A 19,570-nucleotide genomic window follows, 5' to 3' on the forward strand; every position below is an offset into this window, starting at 1 on the left:
AGTCCAGGTAGAAAATGATGTGACTTCTGAAGCTATGTATTGCAGTTGGACAAAACCCACAAACTGAGGAGCTGTAATGCCATTAGTTTTTGGGAACAGCAAACCAATGACAAATCATTGTTGGAACATATATAGGCGATTTTTCTACAGCCAAATAATTTCAGAGAGTGTTAAAATCATCTCTGAAATAAGATTAGGACATTTTATGTAATACGGATATGGACTTCTGGAAAAGTCCTAAAGAAATACCTATTAATCTATGTCAATGTTCGCAATGTATGACATCATATCCCATTAACATAGTATATCTGTAATTGGATTCTATTTAGGGAGAGATGGGCAGCAGCACACCGGAGTAGATTAGTCACTACTCTCAAATGAAACTCGTCCTTTTTGTAGTGTGTGCCACCAACACGTGGAACCACATTTAGCATTGTCGTGACTATCTGTTTGTTTGGTATTCTGAGGATGTGTTGCTTTTTCATTGCTGGGTATTCACATCCTTGTGACACTCAAATTAAAGGTCTCCCACTAACCTGCAATATATCTTTACTTTATTCATATGCAATGCACACCAAATACACTGTTTAAATATAAGTGCCTACTTCATTTAGTGAAAAAAATAATTGTGTGTATTATTCCTACATAATTACATATGGCTTTGGGAATGAAACACACTTTGCTCCATCACACTTGTTTCTTGGAATAATCAGTTAAAAATAAGTCCGCCCCCCGTAGCTGAGTTGTCAGCAGGACGAATGTCAATCCTAAGGGCCTGGGTTCAATTCCCAGCTGGGTCGGAGATTTTCTCCGCTTAGGGGACTGGATGTTGTGTTGTCCTAACCATCATCATTTCATTTCCATTTATGTGCAAGTCGCCGAATTGGCGTCAAATTGAAAGACTTATGCCCGGTGAACGGTCTACCCAACAGGAGGTCCTAGTCACATGATATTTACATTTTACTTAAAAATAAGAGAGAAAAGTTTTTAAAAAAGGAAAGGAAAGAGAAAATGAGTGTAACAGGTGGAGAGCGGCAAGTAGATAGTAGCAAAAACTAACAAAGACGAATTTCATGAATCTGATGTAAAAAGTGTATTTCTGAAGTGAGCCCGGCAATGTAAGATAAAAAAGCAAATCATGCCAAGCAAGTGGCACATTTTCCAGTGTCTTGTGAAGACTGCCTGGGCCATTGAAGAAAGTAATAAAACTATTTATTTTTTCTTTGGTTGAAGCTAAAATTCTGAAGGCCTTTGCAAATATTGAAGCTGTCACAATCAATTAGCCACCTCCCATCACCAAATGCTTACACAAACCAAATATCCATCACATTCATAAGGTACTTCATATGCCACAAGACAGTTATTTCACAGGAGTACTGTTCCACACCTCTGCAAATCCACTCCAGGCGGGCAAAGAAAAAGTTACCTGCTGGATCAACATCTTTTGCCATTTTCAAAGCATCACTGTTTGCCAAATCAGAGTTTGCTGGAGTCACAGCCAAAATCAAGCAATTGTCTTGAGTTATGTAGGTCATGATCATTGACTTGATCTGCTGTTCAATCTGAGGCGGCTGGTCTCCAATTGGAACCTTAGTTATACCCGGTAGATCGATAAGAGTCAGATTCAAAACTGCAACAAAAACTCTACTATATCTACAACTACAGTGCAAAGAGAAGCTACTTTTACTAAAAGTGTGTGTGTGTGTGTGTGTGTGTGTGTGTGTGTGTGTGGGCGCACGCACACAGCCCAAGGCGTTACACTACAAAAACAGTTTGTAAACAAAGTTGACAACAAACATGCATTCATGCAGTATGAAATTTGATAGCTGTTTTGGCATAAGGTATTTAGCAGCACGCAGTACACATTCAGACTGCAATTTCCAGAAATACGAAGAACACAATGATAACATTTTTATGCAAAGTAGAGAATAGCATGTTCCTCTCAAAAGGCTAACTCCCTTTACAGTTGTAAAAATTAAATCAAATGGGCTCTCCTTATGCCTCAAACATCTATCAATAACAGAGCATATATACTGATATACCATTCCTCATTCCACTATTGGTTCAATAGGTTTCTTTCTTTCTACTTTTACCATCTGGGTCAACACTCTTGGATATTTGCAGAGCATCTGAAGTTGCGAGATCAGTGTTTGCTGGTGTCACTGCTAAGATCAAACAAGTCTCCTTTGTGATGAACTGCAGCAACATGTCTTTGATTTGATTCTCAATATCTGCTGGCTGATCTCCCACAGGTACCTTTGTTAGTCCCGGGAGGTCGATTAGGGTGATATTCAGCACTGTCAGCACAATTTCAATTCATTTTAAATGTCCTTCGTTTATAATACTGGGTGAAAATAAAATTAATATCATTTCATGATACAAAGCAACAAATGACAAAGCAGCAAAACCAAGTTTTGATCAAATCTTAATTTTTAATAATGGTATAAAAACTTGAGTTTCAACCAATATATGTCTTGCATCAAATTCTGCCTATTTTCCTATTACAACTTCCATTATTAGCATAACTATTACTACACACACACACACACACACACACACACACACACACACACACACACACACTTATCCACTGGGAGTGGATTTCATACCCAAGTATGAAAACAGAGATGAAGAAACTTGAGCCCTTACAATGGGAGGGGGGGGGGGGGGGGGAGTTGGATGCATTGGATGAAAGAAGAGAAGTAAGGAAACACAGTACTTGGAATTCAGTATCCACCATTGCACAAGGAAACTTTACTACAATCAGCAACAGCAACAGAATGGTTGAAAGTGATGAAGGGGGTTCACATCTCTAAATGAATACTAATGTAAGGTACAAAATAATATGAATAGGCTCTGTTCAGTGGAACATTTGAGACACAAAATGTGGGAGAAAAGCTTAGCATTAATCACGACTGGAGATTAGACATACTTCTTCAAAAAATGTAGTGACCTTACTAGTAAAAGGTTAATTTCAGTTTTACATTACTTGGTGGTGATTAGCAAGAAAAGCTACATGAAATTTGATTACTAAATAATTTTCAGAATGATATAACAACACCTATCTGATTTCAAATGTAAAAATACACTAAAGTATGCTAACATGTAATTAAAGGAAATATACCTATTGCAAAAAATGACTGCATAACAGACCAGCAACCTTTTAATGTTTAGTCCACAAACCTTTCTATTACAAACTGACACTGGGAGATTTCATCTCAATCATATAGGGCAAGTCACCTCATGATCATGAATTTCTCTGGAAAAAATACATGTTGACCACTATAAAGTGTGTTAACAAATAAAACGGTTTCATTTTACCTTGGTTTTTGTAAATGCCACAGTCCTTGGAAAACTGTATATTTTGAAAATAACTCCTCAAACCATAGAGAATTACAAAAATAGAACTAATAAACCAGAAGTACTGGATACCTGGCAGATGTTTTCTTTTACTTTAAAGCTCCCCCCTTCGTATGTTCATCAAAAAACTTAAGAAAATTGCACAATATACTGTCTGATTAATGTGTTAGTAGTTACTGCAACCAAAGTGGGCAATATTTTTGTGTGTAAAAGGTTGAAAAATTTCTAATGTTCTGGATATTCCACACCACTGAATTTCTAGGGTAAAATATGCATGTCAGCAACACTGTTGCCAGCTCTCTTATATTTGTAATGAAGAAGTGAGAACCTGCACATGAATCATTCAGAATCAAGTTTTGTGTTTGGTTTGAACTTTTTGGTAGATGCAATGTCAATAAGCAGACACAGCATGAAATGGTGAAGTGTGTTGCCTCTGAAAAAGGCACAAGAAGGTGGTGTTAAAGAAAAGTGAGAATGACTTCAGAATTGTTGGAAATTTGATAGAACTATTGCAGAAATATCTTAGTCCTCAAGTGACTGTGTTACCATCACATCCATTGTGCAAGAATTGCTATACTCGCTATAACAAGAAATTTAGCAATGACCCACCTGAACAATCACCATCACTGGAGTGTGAAACTGAAGAAGCCACTGCAAATCTTTATATTCCCCAGGTATAAAGTTGTTGATGCATTTAATGTTAGCATTTCTGCTGTAGCCCCTAATATATCCCTCCTTAAATGCCCAGGCACGATAAGAAGCACAAGAGGAAACCAATATGTACAAAGAAAACTGTAAGGACTTTAAACACAAGCAACATCTTAAAAACTTTGTGAAGTGTATAATGTAGATGCACTTGATGCAGAAGCTGAAGATAGTAACATGTGCACCCAATTTGCTGTGTGGCTTCAAAACATAAACACTGCTATCTAAACAGATACCTATACTGAGAAGGTACAATTACTGACACTTATAGTAGATAGCTACTCCAAGCAGCGGCTTCACAGATACATATCCACTTCCTCTCACTACTTAATTTCAAAAGCTCACAATATAACAAATGAAAAAGGTGTTAGGCATACCGAGATTCCTACTGTGGTCATCCACTGCAAGATGATACGCTTAATGTTGCTCTGGAATATTACCTAAGTGATGACAAAGATTGCAGTAGGAAAAGTCCTAATCAGGTTGATGTTATCTCTTTTAAGGAAAATGGTGGAAATGTTAAGAAGACAAAAAGATATATGAGAAGATCAGTAGGAAAAGCATATCACCCTATGAAAAAGGAGAACTGAAATTTACAAATTGGTCTCTCACAACCAAAACGGGTAAAACGCCAGCCAGCGAAGGAAGTATGCACATGTATTTACTGCACTAATTTGAAACTTATTTGCTTCAAGTAATGTCACAGGGAAGAAGTAGAGATGGACCTGATGCTTTTGGGTATATGCCAACAGCCGCAAGATAAATGTTGGTCGCAGGAGTGAGCAGTCTGTCCTGCTGCTGAAGGGGTGATCACTGAACCATTACACCTTCAGGATAATGACAATGATGTAACCTACGCATTGTGTCAGGGAGGAGAGTTGGTGAAGAAGACAGTGGAGCTGAGGAAGTTTGTTATAGAGGTTAGGCATTGGGTCACAAAGGAGTAGCTCATCGTCACATCTGCAGAATTCAGACAAGCAATGACAAAAGTAAAATCAGACACTTTGCAGAATACTGACACATTAGTTATTCATTCTGACTTTGCTGAGAACTGGTCTGTTGCTTTTCAGAACGAAGTTCTAAGTTACCACTGGCACACATCACAAGTGTCAATATTCACGTTTTGCTTGCCTCCTCAGAACATCACACTGTTTTGCTATTGTCAGTGATGATCTCATTCATGATATTACATATTCATGCTATGCTGTCAGCAAGATAATTGATGACACAGCATCTAAAGGCCACACATTTACTAAACATGTGTATGTGTCTGATGGTGCAGCACCTCATTTTAAAAACTGCTTTCAGCTTTATGAGCTTAGAAAACACTACACAGGAGGGGAAAAAAATTCAGCAACAGGTCATGGAAAAAGTACGTGTGATGGGGTAGGAGGTCTCTGTAATCATCTTGCAACAAAATTTAATCTCCAGCATGAAGCTCTTGATATAGGATTTGCACAGACTATATCAAGGTTACAACAAAACATAACCCTTACTTCTAAATGAATGTACATTAGGGGAATTCTAATTCTGTTTTGAGAGAGAGAGAGAGAGAGAGAGAGAGAGAGAGAGAGAGAGAGAGAGGTCTGCTATTGGAGCCAGTGGTAGGAATTCAGTCAAGTCACTGCTGGGCTGTATCCTTGAGTGGCATATACATTGCAAGAAGAGTTCTACATGAAATGCAGCCTGTTACTTGAGTGATATATATAGAGACCTCACAAGGGAACCTCCCCATCGCACCCCCCTCAGATTTAGTTATAAGTTGGCACAGTGGATAGGCCTTGAAAAACTGAACACAGATCAATCAAGAAACAGGAAGAAGTTGTGTGGAACTATGAAAAAATAAGCAAAATATACAAAATGAGTAGTCCATGCGAAGATAGGTGGCAACATCAAGGATGATCTGAACTCAGCAGCGCCGGGGTCTCGTGGTTAGCGTGTGCAGCTGCGAAACGAGAGGTCCTTGGTTCAAGTCTCCCCTCATGTGAAAAATTTTTCTTTATTTTCGGAAAGTTATGATCTGTCCATTCGTTCATTGACGTCTCTGTTCACTGTAATAAGTTTAGTGTCTGTGTTTTGCGACCACACCACAAAACCGTGCGATTAGTAGACGAAAGGACGTGCCTCTCCAATGGGAACCGAAAACATTTGATCGCAAGGTCATAGGTCAACCAATTCCTCCACAGGAAAACACGTCTGATATATTCTATATGACACTGGTGAGGGCATGTGCGTCACATGACAGGAATATGTTGTCGACCCACCTAACTAGTACACTTGGCGAATGGGTAAAAAGATTCTTCTACATTGCCCGATTTAGGTTTTCTTGTGGATGTGAGAATTATTCCCAAAAAAGTGATGAAAACACGAGGTTGTCACATAAACTGCAACAAATGAATCCAACAGTTTCACAGTCGCACAATTTTCCCTGTGCTCTGTCAAAACATGTTTTTAACGTTTTCAAATTTTTCCGTGTGTAGACCGTCAAATCCTGCATATGTCCAAGCAAATCTGAACATGTCCTGAAATTTTGGAGAGCGAATTTGATTATGTGTGAGTGCCTGAACTTTGATAATTGTCTGAAAATAAAAAATAAAATTTTACGCTAGAAGGAAAACTTGAACCAAGGACCTCTCGTTCCGCAGCTGCTCACGCTAACCACAGCACTCCCGGTCCCTGATCATCCTTGATGTTGCTTATCTTCGCATGGACTACTCAGTTTGTATATTTTGCTTATTTTTTTCATAGTTCCATACAACTTCTTCCTGTTTTCTCGATTGATCTGTGTGCAGTTTTTCAAGGCCTATCCACTGTGCCAACTTATAACTAAATCTGAGGGGGGTGCGATGGGGAGGTTCCCTTGTCAGTATAGTTTTAGAATACTTTGTTGTGTGGAACTTCATTACATGACAATCAGTGGTGGGTGGGACAAATAATTAATCTCTCTCATGAGCTGTATGATGTAACCATCTCCTTTATGACGCCTCATGGTCTGGCAGATTCTTTCAAATGGCCATCATCAACAAATCAGTGGGCAGTTTCCAGTTCCAAAGTACTGCTCTTGTTGGATCAGCCTTGTCCATGTACAAATTAAGCTTGGCTATACAACTCTTTTCAACTGAGTGGTGTTGGTTGTTACAGTGCTGGCAAATTTAATTCATGGACTGTCACAAGAAAGTAAAATCATGAAAGAAGACAATAAAAATTTGTAAATAATATCAGAAGCAGAAGAAGATATAAAAAGCTATTCTATATATCTATTTTTCTTAATGCTAGAACTGAATGAACAACAGTTTTCCCACTCACTTCTAAGGCTGTAAAACAATTATTTTGATTAAGATATACCAGTTTTGCATTAAATTTACTCAAAATCCGCAATCAATTTAAAAACTTAAGTGTCCAGGATTTTTGGCCTTGACAGCAGCTAGGTCCAACAAAAATTTCTCAAATTTTGCACAGCAAAATATTGCCCACTGATTGTACATTTCATAATGACCAACTAACACCCCACACATTTTTTTTAGAATATTCAGGATGGAGGTTTTTATATATAGAAAATAATTATATCAAAAAATTCCGATTTTTCTCATCTTTATGCAAAAATATTTTGATAGTTAAGAATTTCAGGCATTAATGTCATAGCCGACAGGTAGCAGCTTTTCCACTATCATTTCTCAAGACAGTGAACATCCTGTGATATTTGCATTTTCTAAATAAAATTTTGAAGTTTACTGAAAGTTACAAATTTTCATAGTTTATTTTTCCAAATTAAAGAAGAAACAAGCTCAGAAGTGTGTGTTAATCATGTCTAACAGTATCACGAACAATGGTTTTATTGAAAATAATTTCAGATCTCTATCACTCGTAGCTTTTTCGTTACAATTTTTATTATTTTCCCTTACATTACAACATTTTCACAAATACTCATATAGAGAGTTGTAAAACATTCAGAGAACTTTGAAATAATGATAAGAAACACTCACTCTTGACCTGTATGATCTGAGATGAAATCGCCCAGCTGTTTCTGAGATGAAGAGATTGGCAAAAGAGGGAATCGCACCCCCATCAAACCAACCTGAAGACCTACAACCAAAATTAAATATCCCATACTTTATCACTGTACTGAGGCACTGTAAGCTGCAAGAAGTACCTTTTCTGGGTTATATGAAGGTTGATTTCTGAAATTATGTTCAGCTCAAAATATTTTCACCGACTTCTCAGATATAAGACATGTGCATCGATTACTCAAATACCCTAGTGCAAGGTAAAAAATTCAAAACTGCAGCACATGACCAAAAAAACCACTGTTGTTGCTCCTACAAGTACCTTTAACATTAAAAAGAGTTTCATCACATCTATACAGGAATATCCACAGAAATGAAGGAAGGGTAGGGTTTAATGTGCCATTAACAATAAAGTCATCAGAGCTGAAGCACAAGCTCAGGCTGTGGAAGAAAATAGGCCATGTACTTTTCAAAGAAATAACACCAGCAATTACCTTAAACCATTTAGAGAAATCGTGAAAAATCTAAATGGTTCAAACCACAGCCTTCCCAAAGGTGAGACCTGTGTGATACCACTACGCCACCTCCCTCTGTCACTGGAAGATTCAGTGGTGTGGGCACGAGAGAGAATCCGATGAGAATATACTGAAGGCCAGACCATTTTCATCCAGTGAAAACAGCTATTTCCTCAACCACTGTAATCATGGACAAGCCATGCATCATTATTCATTTTCTCATCAACAATGAAGTCACATTATCTGCTATTTTGGCTGGGTTGTAGGCACAGAGCTCAATGTCAGCGATTAGACAAAGAAGTTGCACACAATTCGCAACATTGTAGGAGAAATTTGCAGACTTCACCCATGGATATGTGTCACTAATGAAAACATTGTTGACATTTCCAGTCATTTAGTGTATGCTGCATACAACTGTTGTGTGCTCATTCAGTGAAGAAGTGAGGTGTCCTTAAGCAATCAAAATACCCTCGATACTCAAAGCTGTCAGTGAGGCAGAAAATCTCAACAAGTTACAGGAAAAAAAGGTTTGGTTGGACACTGTCAGCAGCTCTTGAGAATATTTGTGGTGGGAGAGGGCATTCTTTTCTTATTACAAACTGCAATGAGATAGCATGTATCAATGAAAAACAGATATATATGGAGTGGAGAAAATGATCAGATGGGACTGCATTCAAAGCCAGAACTTGTCATTAAGCAATATTAGTGTCCACGTTTGTGATCTGAAAAGGTACTGAGTGGTTATAATTAAAGTGCAGTTACTTACAGAGGTCCAGTGTGGGCTGTAATTATCGTATGGCAGTGAAACTTTGTAGATATTCTAAGGCAATAGTGCAGAACTGATGTACACTGGAAAAAAAATAGTTCAAATTGTGGCCACCACGTGCACTGTACAGCATCTCATCAACGTCTCCAAAGCTCACACTGAATAAACTGTGTAAGCAGTGGTTAATAACATCAACATTATGCGTTTCTTACTGTTTGACCTTTTCTGCCCACATCCTGTTCTTAATCCATTACGTAGGAAAACATTTCTATACCTCTTTCTTGCATTCACAGCAACTGATTTGCACCACCAAGTTTTGCTGTCATATGATAATTACAGTCCACAATGGCCCTCTATGAGTGGCTGCAATTTAATTATAACCACCTGGTATCTTCTTCAGATAATACAAAATGACTGCAATTTTATTTATGTGAAAGCTGTACCAAAAAAAATTAAGCCACCCACATAAATGGACCGAGTTGGAAGGGTAGAGACTCAGCGGTGATTCGTGGGTGTCCCGCAATCCCCCCCTCCCCCTTGCAATTAATGAACTAAGGATATCTTGTGCATGTCAGAAAGGGGAAGGGGATTTCTGTTAAATGAAACTAATAGAAAAATTTACTGCTTTTTTATTTACAATCAATAAAATGTGCAAAATAATATGTTCAAACCTTAAAGACACCTCTATATCTTTGCTTCACGAATATTCTGTTCACATATCCCATACCTCTGAAGACAATTACAACTTTTCGAACAATGAACTGTTTTCTCTGAACAACTTTGGACAGTTTGGCACATCTGTCTGTTACACACCCCTGTTTAACTGAGCAACAAACCATTAAATATTTATCAGACACAATAAGTAAATGCTTCTACAACCCCCTCCCCCCCCCTGCCCTTACTAACAGTTATACAGCGTTATCTATGTGACACGTGAACAATCTGTATCCTATTTGATACAGATATACATATGCAACAGTTGTCAAGTCACATGTGATATGATATGTGCAAATAACTTCCAGAGTGGCCAAAAAATTTCAAGGCACTGTTTCACATGCATCACCTATTCCAGAAAATGCGGTCCATCACGCAAATTCTTTATGAGAAATAAATTTAAATAAAACATGTATGAAGACCGGTACGGAAAATTTCCAATGAATTAAAAAATGTCTTCAGACACAACTTTTCGTGTTTTATAAGTACACGGTGCATACCTAATAAAACATGAAAAGACGTGACTGAAGGAGTTTTTTAACTCATACCTCCAGAGTATTGAATACAGTCGCATTCGAAGGTAAGCTGCGAAACATAGATAAAATTAAATTTCAAATTACTTTTTCCTATTACATTTGTCCTTATTGTTCTGCTCCTTACACTACAACTACAAATCTTGTTAGTCGCATCACATGTTTGTTATTATGTTGGCTTCACTTTTGATTTCTGTTCTAATATCCCAACGTAGTGAGTTGGGTTGTTTTGGGGGAAGAGATGAAATAGCTAGGTCATCGGTCTCATCAGATTAGGGAAGGATGGGGAAGGAAGTCTGCTGTGCCCCTTCAAAGGACCAATCCCGGCATTTTCCTGGTGAGATTTAGGGAAATCACAGAAAACCTAAATCAAGATGGCCGGATGCAAGACTGAACCGCCGTCCTCCGAATGCGAGTCCAGTGCGCTAACAACTGCGTCACCTAGCTTGGTCAAAACGTAGTGACTGAGTTGCATTTTTGCAGTAGCTGTCACTTCCTCCTTCCCCATCCAAATACATCGCACAACCAAAGACTATATTTTGTTTAGGACATAAGGGATCAGCTTCAACTCATTATTATGATACACATGTTGAAAAACAAATGTTTATACACACTCTGCATTCCCATCACACCACACAGTGAATGCAACCTATTGCTCTGCAAAATATTCAGCAGCACTGAGCCAACAATTGAGTTACAGTACCCTCTAGGTTTTTACTGCAGACAAGCTGCCATTTTTCATTTCGACGCAATGACAACTGTGTTCCATTATGGATTAGGCCTCCAACCTGCTGCACTCAAATTTCTCTCTCTCTCTCTCATCGTCTGTCTACCTAAATTGTTTTCCAATTGGGTCAATGTGTTGTTCTAGGTAGTTTCTTCCATTATATTTAGTTGGTCACTACATGTTTTGACATTCCACAAACAACTTATTTCTGCTGGCTGAAAGTAGTTCTCATCAGCTTTGCAACTGGTTCATGTATCACAATCGAAGATTTGCCCTTAAGGTCTTGCCGATTGCTCTGAAGAGGACATTGAAATTGCTTACAATGTAAGTGATAATATCTGTTTCCCAACTAACAATAACAATAATAACAACAAACAAACAAATATAATTCTGTAACAAAGCACTCATTTGCTGTTTATATCGAAAATGAATGTATAAGAAGTCATATGGAAAATTACTGATTTTGTATGTTCACTTTTAATTCCTTGACTGTCTACAGTGTCTTGTTTCTCACATTCATTTAGAAATTGCTGTATATGAGGAGACACTGAGGTGAAAGTGTAAGGTGTTTTTGTACATTACACAGAGGCTGATATAGTTAACTACAAAACCACGCTCACAGGTTAGAAAGATTTCAAGGTGAGTAAATAATTGAAAACATACATTATTATTTTTAAATGAAATGCTATCTAATTATTTTAGAAAGTAGTCATTTCTGTGCGTCTTTCAACTGTTGACACTCACCATTTGGAGAATAAACACGAAGATTTATGGGTATATTGGAAATTCCTTTGTTAGATCCAGTAACCCTGTCTGTTTCCGCTTCTATTTCACGGCGAACCTCATCAAAATCAACAAATTTCTTCCCTTTACAGTGAAGAAATTCTGCATACTCTACAAAATAGATAAAAAAGGATGCTCAGAAACATGATATGACCAAAAGCACTCTGGTTTTTAATACATGGTTTCCTATAAAAAGGTTACTGTAGTGGCAACTTTGTTTTAGACACAGAAAACTTTAATACAGATTTAAGATGCTAATGTATTTATAACTTGCATTGCAGGAGACCATGCCGAATTGAAATTTGTGTTAGTTAAATAGTAAATTCTATCACAAGTGTACTAAAAACAGAGTGTGGAAAAAAAGTTACACAAATTGGCTCACTAAACAACTATTAAAAGTTCCTAGAATCTCAGAGTGCTTATGTCTGCAAGTAACAAAAACCTTATCCTTTATGCACTAGTGAAAACATAAAACTTCTATAAACATGTGATCACTTGCTTCTAATGAAACAGTAGCAATTTTTCATTTCATAACGGATATGCCTTTGTACATAATTGCATATCCATGGGACTGCGCACACAAATGGCATTCACTTAAAACGGAACGGACGAGCCAAACTGCACTTTTTAGGGGACAAATATCTCTCAAATCAGTTGCATTCATAAACTAATAGTGTTTTACACCTGAGCTCGCACTTAACGGCGTTTTGGTAGACAAAGTGTCTTGAACAAGACATTTTACTACTAAATGTCTGATCAATCGAAAATGTGTGTACCACACCTATTTCATCATTCTCCAACAACGCAACTTCTGACATAAGATTCCTATATTTCTAAACTGAACGCATGTCCCTGCCGTGTTTCAATCCTAGCACGAACTGTTCAGATTTACAGCAGCAAGTAGGACTGTCTCGCCAAATAAGAAAAATTTTCGATGCTCAGCATACCACTGCTACATGAAAAGCTCTTATTCGATCAATTTTTGACGTAAGACATAACCTAAACAGAGTAACTGCACTAACGAACAATAATATGTAGTCGACAATAATTGTTATCTACTGCTCCATCCGCCCACTTTTAGCCCTTAGTTTACGTATTCCATATTACAAACGACACGCTTACTTACCAGTTGAACTATTTATAAGCTGCAAAATAAGGGGTCTTCGTGTGACAATTCCTGAACCTCGAGGTAGAAAGTCCCTGAAAAAACGTGCATAAATGAAAAACATCGTCTGCGTGCCAGGTATGTTTATATCCGATTCAGGAAGAACAAACCAACTAATGCGTAAGTTAACTGCAAGTATAGCATAACCTGCTGTCACGTTCGATGTAAAGATATGACACACTATAATTGTTACAATTTTGAAAACCTACGAAGCAATACTCACTTTAAGACAGAGTCTAAACTCTACTGCTCACCTTCCGACGAAATTTTCCAAAACCGAACTTTTGCCCGCACTCTGTCCTCCTACCACTGCTATCTGGGGCAAATCCAGTTGCATATGTACGCCAAGCTGAGTGAACGCATCTTGGAGTTTGTTCACTATTGGTATTAGCTGCTCCATTCCCGCATTTCCTGCCATTGTGAACTACACTTTCAACTCCGCACCCTGCGCACTACTGACTTCAATTTTGTACTCCGCGATATAAAACAATATGGCTGATTACCCATCAGTCCCTGCGCATCACTGCTGATCGAAATTTTGAATGGAACTTCATGGTCGGCATCTGCATAGCAGAAAACATAATATTACTGTATATCAAGTCAATTGATTACAAATTCATCTATTAGGCTAGCCTTTCATTCCTCGGTAAACAAGACTGTATTCCTAATAGACACGACACTGACAACAATAACGTAAACAAAGACACTACCAAAGAAAACACTGAAACGTCAAACTTCGAACCCACACACTTCCTGTACTGTCAAACTTATTCACGGCGCTTTATTGTTAACATTTGTCTCAAGTTCTGTAGATAACCTGTATTACGATATCGATCTGAGGACACGGAAGATAATGTCTTAATCGATATCAAAAGCGCGTAGACAAAGACATATTGCATGACCTACTTTCTCAAATACTTGTAGACTCGAATAAGTAAAAACTATCGGAGCTTCATGGAAACAAATATAGTGAAGGAAACATTGCCAATTCGAAAACTGGTTATTTTTGAAAATGTGATTTAACTCAAATTAGCACTCGATAGAAGAAATAAATATAAAGTGTTTTATCCAAATTTTCTGACGCGATTCCTATTTGAATCAGAGAAAAATGAAACATCTAATAACTCCCATTTTGAAATTATTGCTACGATAAAATTGCTGCCTGGAAACATAAATCGAAAAGTATGATGAAGCTTGCAAATACATCAGCCTTATGAAAACTGTTGTACAATCATTGGTTTCAGCATGTGAACTGGGAAGTCATTTATGAAATTTAGAAGATAAAAATCCACTCAGGAATTGGATGAGAATCAGTTCTATGTTAAACATCTCTGTCGAAACAAAACTGAAATAAACATCGTCGTTCCAAATAAATGACTAAAGCTATAACATCGATATCGCGAAACACATCCTGTGTCCGTTGCTAGATACTAACAGCATTTCATTGTTAAGCTACACACAAAATCATGGTCATATTTCCACATACACTCATGATCGGTAATTCACTACAATTTTATCAAACTGGCCTATTACTTTTGATCTTTCCAAGTAACTTTTACATTATTCTACCTGTATCACACTGTTGCTAGTTGCAATAGTTTAATCAGTTGTTGTATGTATTATAGCCTTTACTGTTATGTATAGTTGTTGTTATCATGTAACGAGTGCTGTTGGTATATATACCTACAAAGAACAGTGGTAAAAAAATTATCTAATATTTAGTCCCAAATGAAGACAGGAGAAATGGAGCCATGAAATTTTTCAGTAGCCACTCACAATAGAGGGTTGCAGTTAGTGTGTTAATACTTCTAACACGAATCGAAAAACTGAGAAATTGCAGCAGAATGTGAACACACATTTTAAACAATCTGAAAAAATTACTCTAAGAGGTGTGGAAAAAAATGAAATATTGTCTTTAATAAAAGAATCCTCATCTGGGTGGGATGAAATACCCATATCTGTGCGATGTCATTTCACTGACACTCTCGATTATAATAAACCAATATTTTGAGCAGGGATGTTTTCCAGATAAAGTGAATCATGCTGACATAAAACTATTATTCAAAAAGTGATCGAAAAAATAGATGAGGAATTACCACCCTATCTTTTCTGCCAGTCTTCTTTAGAGTGTTTGAAAATATTGCAACAAAACAGATTCAAAAATTTCTTGAAAAATAGCTTGGATTCTAACAAGGACAAAGAACTTTAAATGACACCAATGAACTTACTCAAAAGATATACTCCTCATTAGATAAATGTAGAAAGGTTACAGGAATAGTCTGCAATCTGACGAAAGCATTTGATGCACTGAACCACCCTTACTTTCCACTCAAGTTACATAGATATAGGGAATCACAGACACTGTTTTAAAATGTTCAACTCTTACTTGACAAATAGGAAATAATGAGTAATTCCAACTTCAAATTCAAGCAATTGCTCATCAAATTGGAATACTATTTTTCAAGAAGTCCCATAAGTTTCTATAGTGGGGCCCAATTTACAACTTTTCTACATAAAGGACCTACCCCTTTGAATATATAATATAGTTTATTCGTCTTATAACGTACAGTTACAAGCCAAAGATTTTTTACTGGAGACACATCAAATTACTTTTAAAAAATACGATTATAATAATTAACATATTAAAGCAGGCATTTCTGAATTTTTGACATGAACAATTAACCAAGAACACATATACCACTTATGGCCATTTTGCAGCTTCCAATACAATTTATAAAAATATTAACAATTTATTATACAATACATAATCTTTATTGTTTCTTTTCTTTTCAAATTGCCAAACTGTCCTGCAAGAATTCTTCAATTGATTAATAACATTTTTCCACTAGTGTATTAAATCACAATCTTTTTAGTGGGACAAACTCCATATTTGGATGATTTGTGTTATTTAATTTTTTGTAAAATTTTAATCCCATGTACAATGGTGTTTGAGCATAAAGTATTATTTGTTATGAGACGGACGTTTGAAACTGTCCCTATGGCAAGTACTGTAATTGTGGTTGAAATGAAAATTATCAAGTGACTTTGACTTTTATGTATGAAAATAAAGATTCATAGATGTACAGAGAATGAATGGTTAGTATTTTTAATTTTTTAAATAATGGGCGATATGATATTCTTTTTTGGGCTAAAAACATGTTTCTTATGATTCTCTTTTGAAGTGTAAGTAATCTTGGGCTGTTTCCCCAGAAAATTATTCCATATCGAATTATAATCTCAAAGTAGCTGTGGTAGACTACCTTCCTGGTGTCCATGAGTGTGGATCCAGATAGGACATTCATCGCATAAGCTAGGCTGTATAGTTTGGTTGCTAAGAAATCTGCATGTGCCTTCCAATTTAAGTTCTTGTAAAGATTCAGACCTATAAATTTTACATAACTTTCTTCAGTCATTTCGTGATCGCCATGCACTATCTTTATGAGAGATGCAGACCATGTTTTAGCACATCATCATCATCATCATCATCATTTAAGACTGATTATGCCTTTCAGCGTTCAGTCTGAAGCATAGTCCCCCTTATAAAATTCCTCCATGATCCCCTATTCAATGCTAACGTTGGTGCCTCTTCTGATGTTAAGCCTATTACTTAAAAATCATTCTTAACCGAATCCAGGTACCTTCCCCTTGGTCTGCCCCGACTCATCCTACCCTCTACTGCTGAACCCACGAGTCTCTTGGGTAACCTTGCTTCTCCCATGCGTGTAACATGACCCCACCATCTAAGCCTGTTCGCCCTGACTGCTGCATCTATAGAGTTCATTCCCAGTTTTTCTTTGATTTCTTCATTGTGGACACCCTCCTGCCATTGTTCCCATCTACTAGTACCTGCAATCATCCTAGCTACTTTCATATCCGTAACCTCAGCCTTGTTGATAAGGTAACCTGAATCCACCCAGCTTTCGCTCCCATACAACAAAGTTGGTCGAAAGATTGAACGGTGCACAGATAACTTGGTCTTGGTACTGACTTCCTTCTTGCAGAAGAGAGTAGATCGTAGCTGAGCGCTCACTGCATTTGCTTTGCTACACCTCGCTTTCAGTTCTTTCACTATGTTGCCATCCTGTGAGAATATGCATCCTAAGCACTTGAAACCATCCACCTGTTCTAGCTTTGTTCCTCCTATTTGGCACTCAATCCGTTTATATCTCTTTCCCACTGACATTACTTTCATTTTGGAGATGCTAATCTTCATACCATAGTCCTTACATTTCAGATCTAGCTCTGAAATATTATTTTGCAAACTTTCAATCGAATCTGCCATCACAACTAAGTCATCTGCATATGCAAGACTGCTTATTTTGTGTTCACATATCTCAATCTCACCCAGTCGGTCTATTGTTTTCAACATATGATCCATAAATAATATGAACAACAGTGAAGACAGGTTGCAGCCTTGTCTTACCCCTGAAACTACTCTGAACCATGAACTCAATTTACCGTCAACTCTAACTGCTGCCTAACTATCCATGTAAAGACCTTTAGTTGCTTGCAAAAGTTTGCCTCCTATTCCATAATCTCGTAGAACAGACAATAACTTCCTCCTGGGAACCCAGTCATATGCCTTTTCTAGATCTATAAAGCATAGATACAGTTCCCTGTTCCACTCATAGCACTTCTCCATTATTTGCCGTAAGCTAAAGATCTGGTCCTGACAACCTCTAAGAGGCCTAAACCCACACTGATTTTCATCCAATTGGTCCTCAGCTAATACTCGCACTTTCCTTTCAACAATACCTGAGAAGATTTAACCCACAACACTGATTAAAGAGATACCTCTGTAGTTGTTACAATCTTTTCTGTTTCCATGTTTAAAGATTGGTGTGATTACTGCTTTTGTCCAGTCTGATGGAACCTGTCCCGACTCCCAGGCCATTTCAATTATCCTGTGTAGCCATTTAAGACCTGACATTCCACTGTATTTGATGAGTTCCGACTTAATTTCATCTACTCCAGCTGCTTTATTGCACTGCAATCTATTGACCATTTTCTCCACTTCCTCAAATGTTATCCTATTACCATCATCATTCCTATCCCATTCTACCTCGAAATCTGAAACATTACTGATCGTATTTTCACCTACATTGAGCAACTCTTCAAAATATTCCCTCCATCTGGCCAAGCAATCCACAGGATTCACCAACAGTTTTCCTGACCTGTCCAAAATACTTGTCATTTCCTTCTTACCTCCCTTTCGAAGACTGCTAATTACACTCCAGAATGGTTTTCCAGCAGCTTGGCCCAAAGTCTCCAACCTGTTTACAAAGTCTTCCCAAGATTTCTTCTTGGATACTGCAATTATCTGTTTGGCTTTGTTTCTTTCTTCAACATAACTTTCTCTGTCTACCTGAGTTCTAGTATGTAGCCATTTTTGATACGCCTTCTTTTTCATTTTACAGGCTACCTTGACTGTGTCATTCCACCAAGCTGTTTGCTTCATCCTACCTTTACACACTACTGTTCCAAGACATTCTTTAGCCACTTCTAGTACTGTGTCCCTGTACCCTGTCCATTCCTTTTCCAATGACTGTAATTGACTACATTCAACTAACTGGTACCTTTCTGAGATCATTGTTATGTACTTGTGCCTGATTTCCTTATCCTAAAGTTTCTCCACTCTTATCCTCCTACATATGGACCTGACCTCCTGCACTTTCGGCCTCACAATCCCTATTTCACTGCAGATTAAATAATGATCAGTATCATCAAAGAATCCCCTGAATACACGTGTGTCCCTCACAGCCTTTCTGAATTCCTGATCTGTTATTATATAGTCAATGACAGATCTGGTTCCCCTGCCTTCCCAAGTATACCGGTGAATGTTCTTATGTTTAAAAAAGGAGTTTGTGATTACTAAGCCCATACTGGCACAGAAATCCAAGAGTTGTTTCCCATTCCTGTTGGCCTCCATATCCTCTCCAAATTTACCCATAACCTTTTCATAGCCTTCTGTTCGATTTCCAATCCTGGCATTAAAATCACCCATGAGCAGAACTCTGTCCTTGTCCTTTACTCTAACAACTACATCACTGAGTGCCTCATAAAAACTATCCATCTTATCTTGATCTGTCCCTCACAGTGCGAATATGCTGACAAAATCCTAATTTTCTTGCTAGACACTGTGAAATCTATCCACATCAGTTGGTCGTTTACATACCTTATTGCAACTACGCTGGGTTCCATTTCTTTCCTGATGTAAAGCCCTTCACCCCATTGTGCTATTCCTGCTTTGACTCCTGACAGGTAGGCCTTGTATTCTCCCACTTCCTCTTCTTTCTCA

At 37.6% G+C, this 19,570-nt stretch overlaps 1 protein-coding gene across 4 annotated transcripts in view; it reads right to left on the reverse strand.

The window, feature by feature from the left end:
- LOC126248490 (dynamin) overlaps positions 1-14,122 on the reverse strand; it is a 117,730-nt gene extending 103,608 nt beyond the window's left edge. For 2 of the 4 annotated variants that reach the window (XM_049949521.1, XM_049949519.1), the window contains exons 1-5: positions 13,983-14,122; positions 13,527-13,835; positions 13,234-13,307; positions 12,069-12,218; positions 2,094-2,297 (exon numbers count right to left, since the gene is read on the reverse strand). In XM_049949521.1, the coding sequence (XP_049805478.1) occupies positions 2,094-2,297; positions 12,069-12,218; positions 13,234-13,307; positions 13,527-13,690 (592 nt within the window). In that variant the 5' untranslated portion in view covers positions 13,691-13,835; positions 13,983-14,122. Of the gene's footprint in view, positions 1-1,426; positions 1,631-2,093; positions 2,298-12,068; positions 12,219-13,233; positions 13,308-13,526 lie in introns of all 4 variants that reach the window. The other 2 variants (XM_049949517.1, XM_049949518.1) reach the window with 2 other exon arrangements.
- Between the last annotated feature and the right edge of the window lie 5,448 nt (positions 14,123-19,570).

This window comes from Schistocerca nitens, chromosome 3 (assembly GCF_023898315.1).
Source record: "Schistocerca nitens isolate TAMUIC-IGC-003100 chromosome 3, iqSchNite1.1, whole genome shotgun sequence".
NCBI classification, from domain to species: domain Eukaryota; kingdom Metazoa; phylum Arthropoda; class Insecta; order Orthoptera; family Acrididae; genus Schistocerca; species Schistocerca nitens.